The 8,314-nt window shown below is 31.4% G+C and overlaps 1 protein-coding gene across 1 annotated transcript; it reads left to right on the top strand.

Annotated features, from left to right (window-relative positions):
• The first annotated feature begins 3,365 nt into the window (after window positions 1–3,365).
• LOC116013051 (protein RKD1-like) lies at window positions 3,366–4,375 on the top strand. The gene is made up of 3 exons (XM_031252712.1): window positions 3,366–3,579; window positions 3,669–4,018; window positions 4,079–4,375. Exons 1-3 carry the CDS (start codon window positions 3,366–3,368, stop codon window positions 4,373–4,375), a joined length of 861 nt encoding a protein of 286 aa, XP_031108572.1.
• Window positions 4,376–8,314: the final 3,939 nt, after the last annotated feature.

The following is an 8,314-nucleotide window of genomic DNA, read 5'->3' as shown; positions in this document are numbered from 1 at the left end:
AATTGATCGCAAATATTAGGCCTCGGTGTTATCGTTTAAAGATGACCATATCTTATTTTATGTCAAATATAATTAAATTTGGTTCACATATATGTATGTATTTGTTACCTTTTGCAAGGTAAAAAAGTGCAAGCCATGTCGTACGACAATGACATTTGTTATATACATTTATGGAATATATTATGCGTTGTAAATGATTACAATTTTATCTTATGGCTATAAATGACCTCTCAATGGGCAGTAGCCTAACTTTGGCATCTACAACCTCTTTATTAAAGAGTTTACAAAATTTATTGATATTTAGAAAAATACTTATTATTCAAAAATATTATCAAAAGCCATCAAGCAAAAGTTTAAACGATTCGTCTTCTTCTGTCGCAAGTGAAGGTCGATCAACAGTTAACGGCAAGGCAGGATCAACAATTAATGGAGGAATATGAAGGGGATGTATAGGAAGGGTGGGAGAATGAAGAAGACTCATCATCTCCCTATACTTTATCTTTCTGGTACATGAATCCCTGAGCCTAATATCTGCTGGATTCAACTTCAAATTCGGATCGCTTAGCAACATTTCCCTTCTACTTTTTAGTTCCTTCATTGCTTCCTTTATGTCATGATCATTTTCGATGTTACTAAATACCTGTAAAACATTATATTAACATTCACCTTATAATGATACAACTTTGGAAAAATAAAAAAAACTACCTGAGCTTTTCCTGATAGCTTTTCCAAGCTCACTAACTGTCGATATGGCCATTTAAAGATTCCTAATTCTCTACACCTTTCCTTCAAAATCGTATACCCAACTCTCAGTTCCTTGGCGGCTCGATATATAGGCAGATGGAAATATTTGGAAATCATTTCCTTGGTTATTGTGGATGAATCACGAAAAGTTCTTCGCGTATTCTTCCGCTGCCTATGTGCAAGAGTTTCAATCATACTCCTTTCTACAACTACAGAATCTGTAGTCATATTCCCTCCTACACTTGCGTTACTTGCAACTGGAAATGTATTTTCCTGTACAAGTATACCACTTGTTGATGCCATAAGATTTTCTTCCGTACTTAAGTGGTTCATGGCTGCAACAAAGATGAAAAAATATATTACGTCATCGCCATTGCATATCAAGAAAAAAACATATGATTACCAGTAGCCTTAAGCAGTCCTCCCATATTATGCTCAATACCCCAAAATGGATCAAAGGGTATGTTCGGTAACAATCCATTACCAAAAGTTGATATCACATGTTGTTGATCCCATAAAGGATATTTGTTAATATCGGAAGATGTACAAGAAATTTGGCTTGGAAAAAATGAGGCAGGAGCAGCATCAGCAACATCAACCAATAAAGGATATCCGATAACATCGGAAAATGGATAAGAAATGTGGTTTAGTAAAGATGAGGAAGGCGTAGGGTCGACCAACTCATCACAAAAGGAATACTCCGTAATATCGAAAGATGGGTCAACAATTTTGTTTGGAAAAGATGAGGAAGAAGCTGGGTATGCCGTATCATCCCATAAGGAATACCTAGCAATATCATAAGTGGTGTAGGAAAATTGGTCTGGAAAATAAGCTTGGTTCGCCATTTTTGGAAAAAATGATGTTCAAAAACAAAGAGAGAATAGAAAAAGATAATTCAGTGACAAAGAATAAGATAAAACACCATTGAGGATAGTAAATGATGGAGATTCAGAGATTTGAAATAGCAAACATACCTTTCAATGATGTCAGATATTAAGCTTGTCAAAAAACAAACAGTTCACGATCGAAAGTAATTGGTCGCATCCGAATCGTAAAAAAAAAAAACAGTACACTTGACAATCGTGCCAAATTTTAAATCAATTATGTCGGCTAATTGTCCAAGTGTGACAAAAGTAAAACAGTTAAAAAGTTATTATATGTAAATATAGTCCAACCATGAAGTGCTTATGTGAGGTTGTCACAAGCGCAATAGTTCTTTGTTGGATGTCATTAATCATGCTAAATTTATCCCAAAAAAAAAATATTCACACGCGAATTTCAAAAGTAAAATGGAATCCTAAAACCATTTGGTTGATAGATCATTTGTTTGGTTTTCAGCCGAATATAGGAAATAAAGAGATGTTATGATTATAATTTGCTTATATTTTTTCAAATACTTTACGTATATACCACATCTATAGCTAAGGTTATCTCCTTCCATTTCTCAGTGGATGGTTTATACACCACCCTTGGTGGTTAATATGAATTTTCTATTTCTCAAGTTTTTAACATATCTATATCACTCCAATAATGGATATTATTCCTCAGCCGATTTCATTCTTATGTGTCTCAGTAGAACATTTTCGTTATTAGTGAAGAGTATTCTATATTTCACCTTTGAGGGTTATTTTCATTTACATTTGAATGACTTGTTACATTTGATATATATTCATAATATATCTGTATTCACTATTGTTAATTTTAAATTTGCTACATCTATCTTTGCAGGTTTATTATTTTCCTCCACAAATAAATCAACGCTATCAAATACATCAAGCTCATTTGTCGGTAAAACACCTGCATTTGCAAACAACTTATTCAAATAACTATTACTTATTACAACCAGAAATTCAAAACAAATGTTAGAACTTTACCAATAGTTTCATTACATTGTTGTTGAGTACTGGCATTATTTCCGCCTCCATAAAAATCTCTACTTAAAAGACAGTCAATATCCCTTAGTGGTGATAAGTGTATCTCATCCCAAAATGAATTGTTACCACCCAAAGAACAATCATTTTGTTCAAACTGATATAAGCAAGGAAACAAGTTTTGCATTTCTGAAAAGTATGTGGTTAATGTTTAAGTGATTGATAATTTCTAAGGGCTAAAAGATTAAGGATGTGAATAAGTGTTAAGAACGAACAAAAGCATGAATTTATTGCGACATTCGACAACAATTTAAAAAGTGGTTAATACTTGTTAAGTTTTTTTTTTCCAAGAGCAAATTTCTTTGTCAAAGGAAAATATTGAATTAAAAAACTGTTTAAAACTTTTGGGCATTTCAATGAATTTATGCTGAAAATTTTTCAAACGATCTCACTTTTTACCTTTTTACTATTTCACTTTTGACAAATTTTGTGTTGTCGGCCAATATGCTGTTACCTTTTGATAAAACGAATAACATCAATGACTCTCAACCATGCACTATTTTCTTTTTCCAAATTTTGATACGGAGTATCTTATATCATTGGAATGTGTGTTTGACGTTTTAAATCTAGAGAGCTCCATTTTCTTTAAACCAATCAAGCAGCTATCCTCTTCTTTTACTTCTGAATAAATAATTACTTGCATATTTTCTTCACTTTTAAGAGTTATCTTTTACTTTCTTCTATCAAAAGATGGAAAATCATGTTTCCTCCTCCTCTGCATTCACTAATCAACTTGTCTACCCTTCCTCAGATGCTTCAGAATATCCGTTTTGGGATGCACAATGTGAACAATTCCCATTGACTTATTTCAGTGCAAAAAATAATGATGAACCCTTGCTAAACATGGACTTTGATCCATTTTGGAACTTTGAACATAATCTGGAACGTCTAATCGAGGCCACCGGTAAGCGACCTACTTTAATTTTGTACATTCACATGTGATGATTTAATATATATTTCTTATTGTCAATGTTGCACCCTTGAATCCACTAGGTATGGATGAGGTTCTTCTTCTCTCTGCAAGTGTTATACCTATACAATGGGATATCACCCCGACTTCGAACGCCGTAGCTGTTAACCAGGACACAAGTACTGGTACAAAGGAGAGCATGATAGAGAAAATAGTGCGTAGACAGTCCAAGAGGACGCAAAAAACTTTTAGTGATCCTTCAACAATAAGCAAGGCAATGCTTTCTACTTATTTCCATATGCCCATTTATAAAGCCGCTAAGGAACTAAGAGTTGAGTACAGAATCTTGAAAAGAAGGTGTGAGGAATTAGGAATCTTCAGATGGCCTCATCGACAATTAGTCAGCTTACAGAAATTATCCGAAAATGTTAAGGTAATTTTTTTTTATTACACTTTAACATCATTCGATCAGTATTAATCAACCGTTATACAGGAATTGGGTAGCATTGAAGATGACCCTGAACTGAGAGAAGTACTCAAAGAAATAAAAGATAGAAGAGAAATGATGCTAACAAATCCACATTTGAAATTGCATCCAGTCGAAATAAAGCTTAGAGATGCATGTACCAGAAAGAAAAGGCACAGAGAAATGATGAGTTTTATTTCTCCTTGTACCCTTCCTGTTCCTTCATTTGTGGTTGATCATATTCTTCCTTTAACTGTGGATCCACCTTCACGAGCGATGGAAGAAAATGAATCGTTTCAGCTTTTGCTTGATGGCTTCCAATAACATTTTTTTTATAATATCAATTCTCTAAGAAATTTTAATATTATCAATTTTGTAAAAAATACCATGCAAAATATATTGCCCAAATGCATGTATGAATGTATAATAATGCAAATATGTCTATATAAATGTATGAAAAAATTTTTTAATGCATATCTATCTTATCTTAATACCCAATTGTCATTTTTAAACTAAACCCTAGCTCCAACGAACAAAGTGGTTTGCTCCCGAACTTGCGGTTTTAGATTTATCATATCCACTAAACAAAAATAAAATATGTTCTCAATTTACCAATCACATGCACCATATTCATCAAAAGTGACATAAGGACTTACAATATTTTATTGTCATAATAAGTTTAAATAAACATTTAATATTCAATTTACACATATAAATTTATGTTGGGCCTTGCATTACGCGCAACGCCCAACATTGAAGTGCTTATGTGAGGTTGTGAGTTGTGCAATAGTTCTTTGTAAGATGTCACTAATCATACTAAATTTATCCCAAAAAAATAGAACTTTTACACACGAAGTTCAAAACTAACCTGGAATTCTAAAAGCATTTGGTTGATAGATCATTTGTTTGGTTTTCAGCCGAATATAGGAAATAAAGAGATGTTATGATTATAATTTACTTCAATTTTTTCAAATACTTAAAACTGTAGTTCATAAGGAAGAAGGTAAACATATACTTTACGTACATACCACATCTATAGCTAAGGTTATCTCCTTCCATTTCTTAGTGGATGGTTTATACACCACCCTTGGTGGTTAATATGAATTCTCTATTTCTCAAGTTTTTAACATATCTATATCACTCCGATAATGGATATTATTCCTCACCTAATTTCATTCTTACCTCACCTTTGATGGTTATTTTTTTTTACATTTGAATTATTTGTTATTGAATTTTCAAGAGTTTGCACTATAAAACAGGAAATATTTTCATTATTAAAATAATATTAAGTGCAGGAAAGCTACATTGTATCTTCATTCTTAGTTTTTGGGAGAGGATTACCAGAAACCTAACATGAGCTCGCAAGAGGAGCATAGTAAGAAAGTTCCGTCAAATTTCGATACTTTCTCTTCTTAAAGTATGAAACTTCAAGTTTATTTCTTTCTATGCCTGATTGAAGATTAGGATCCTTTAACATTTGCTCCCTTTGATTTTCTAGCTCATTTATAATTTCTCTATGATCAGTATTCCCTTGGACATTTTTTGCTAATCGCTCCAAGGTACGCAACTTCTTATATGGCCATTGATTAATTCCAACCTTCTTACATATCTTCTTCAAAGAAGCTTCCTTAATCTTTAACTCTTTCACCACTTGATTCATAGGCATATGGAAGTATTTAGAAATCATTTCGAAATTCCAAAGTCGTTTGGATGGTCTGCTATCATTCCCTATAACTACGGTTGAAATTTCTTCGACATTTACAGCTTCAGTAGTTGCAACATCTGCAACAAATAAATAAATAAATAAATAAATATATATATATATATATATATATATATATATATATATATATATATATATATATTTTTATATATATATATATTATGAATACAACTACATATAAAGATGTCATTATTGTTCATTTTAAGAAAGTAAAATCCTTTACCAGCAATTAAATTGAATCGTTCTGCTTCAGGTTTGAAATCCCATAAGCCATCAAACTCTGTATAAAAAAAATGTGTTAATACATTAAATGTATAAGGGTATAAGTAATTACACGTTTTACCTTTACCAATCTCTGAGAATTGTTTTGCAAAGCCAATAGTTTTATTTGTAGGCATCAATGGAAGTGCCTCATACTGGTAATCCCAGATATAATGCTCTGAGTAATCACTACAAGGGCATTCAACCTGATTAGGAGAAGATGAAGAAAAGCCATAATGTGCCATTCTGCAGGTATATTACTTTAACAACGAAGAAGGAACATAGGATAATACAATCGATAGTTTAGAAAATGTAAGGTTGGAGGCAGTCATTTGCTTTATTTAATAAGGAAGGAATGGAGCATAAAAACTGGCAATTTCAAATTATACGCGTATCCCGAGGATTCACATGCAACAACAAAAGTCAAAAGAACAGTTCACAAAACTTTTATAAATTTTTTTTGTTTTTTCAGTTTTTTTTGTGGAATAGAACTATTATGAAAAATTTTGAGTTTGGCATAACTTTTTTTTAGATTAAGATTGACAAGAATTTATATGCATGTATAAGTCTTCATTTGAAATTGTTTATGTTTTAATGAATGCAACAATGTATTTTTTTTACATTATATTGGCTATTTGTCCATTTATTTGAATCTAAAATAGTAGTAGCAAATAGCAGAAGTTTACATTCATTGTTGTACTCATGTTTGAAATCACAGATTTATGATTCAATTATAACATCATTTAAAATATGAAATATTGCAATGAGTATTTTAGAAATTACAATTTCATACTTTACATGATAATTGTTATGTGATAATTATTTTTGTGTCACAGTTTGCTCTATAATTATGTGAATCATCAGTAAAGTATTTTCCAGATAATAAATATGTGCTATAGGTCCTAAATGTTAGATTTTTCCACTAAACTCATTTTCGATATGTTTATCAAAATTATGGGATAAATATATAATTATGTCCAATTTGCTAAATACTATGTGAAAGAAATAAAGTATAAGCCAAAATATATAAACTGATGCATAATTTTAAGGGTTATGTACTTGATAGAACCAAACGATAAAAGTATGGAGTATTGATTCAGAATATATTTTTATTCATCGTTATGCAAAAAATCAAGTACCTCATCTATTTGCTGAGGATTTAATTCTAGATTATCAAAAAATTGAGGAACATGTAATGAACTCTCAGGTTGGGTTACAGGAAGGTAATAAGAAGAAGAACGTTTACATTTATTGCATTTTTTCCTATACGAAATATTACTATTAATAGTAACTCTAAGTTTATTAGTTGCCTTATCCAATTTCATTGTTGGATTATCAAGCAACATTTTCTTCTTATTTTCCAAATCACTCTTTATCCTTTCAACCTCCGCTTCATCCTGAATATTCCCAAATTCCTACAAAAAGGAAATTGTTATCTCTCATTCAAAAATATCAATTACTAAGTTGATAAATAAATAGCAAATACCTGGATATTTTTTACCATCCTTTCCAAAGTCAAGAATTTCCGGTTAGGCCATTCAGAAATTCCTAATTTCCTACATACCATCCTTAAAGTAGATGAGCTAATCAATAATTTCTTTGCAGCGTCAGGTTGTTGCAGATGTAAATACTGAAGCATCTCTTCTTTAGTTATTGTGTTGGGATTACGAAAGGAATTTTTAATCCTATTTTTCCCAAGTAAGACATTATTACTAATACTTCCTACAGCTATCCCAGAAGTGGCATTATTCTCCTCCATAAATGCAATATTATTCTGTTTTTTAGCCACAACGTTCGTAGCTAGATCACCTTAATAAGAAGTTACCCATTAAAACAATATATATCATAAGAAGTAAAGTTTATGAAAAAGTGTAACACTTACCAACAACTTCGTTGAACTCTAATTGTAAATCCACTATATCTTGAACATAGGCTAAATCCATACTCGTTTGAGATACATTAGTCCTCAATGGTGATATTTGAAAATCATTCCAAAATGAATGATCATCGGTTGAGTCATTTTTGTGAGGAAGAGAGGAAGTAGAATGACTTGACATTATGAAAAATCATAAACAAAAAGATAAAACTAAGAAGAGAACTTATAATAAAAATGTTGAAAATATAAAAAAGATGTGAATAACAATTTAATAAACTGAAGAAAATATACCCTAAATGGAGCATCCTCATCAACCGACGGCTACTGTATATGGTAAAATGACATCTATTGTTCGAAAGGACAGCTACGTTGACAATTTGCACCACTGTTTCCAAAAAAAAAA

Source organism: Ipomoea triloba, chromosome 3 (assembly GCF_003576645.1).
Source record: "Ipomoea triloba cultivar NCNSP0323 chromosome 3, ASM357664v1".
Taxonomy (NCBI): domain Eukaryota; kingdom Viridiplantae; phylum Streptophyta; class Magnoliopsida; order Solanales; family Convolvulaceae; genus Ipomoea; species Ipomoea triloba.
The sequence above is the reverse complement of the archived record's forward strand: the minus strand, read 5'-3'. Positions and strand labels throughout refer to the sequence as shown.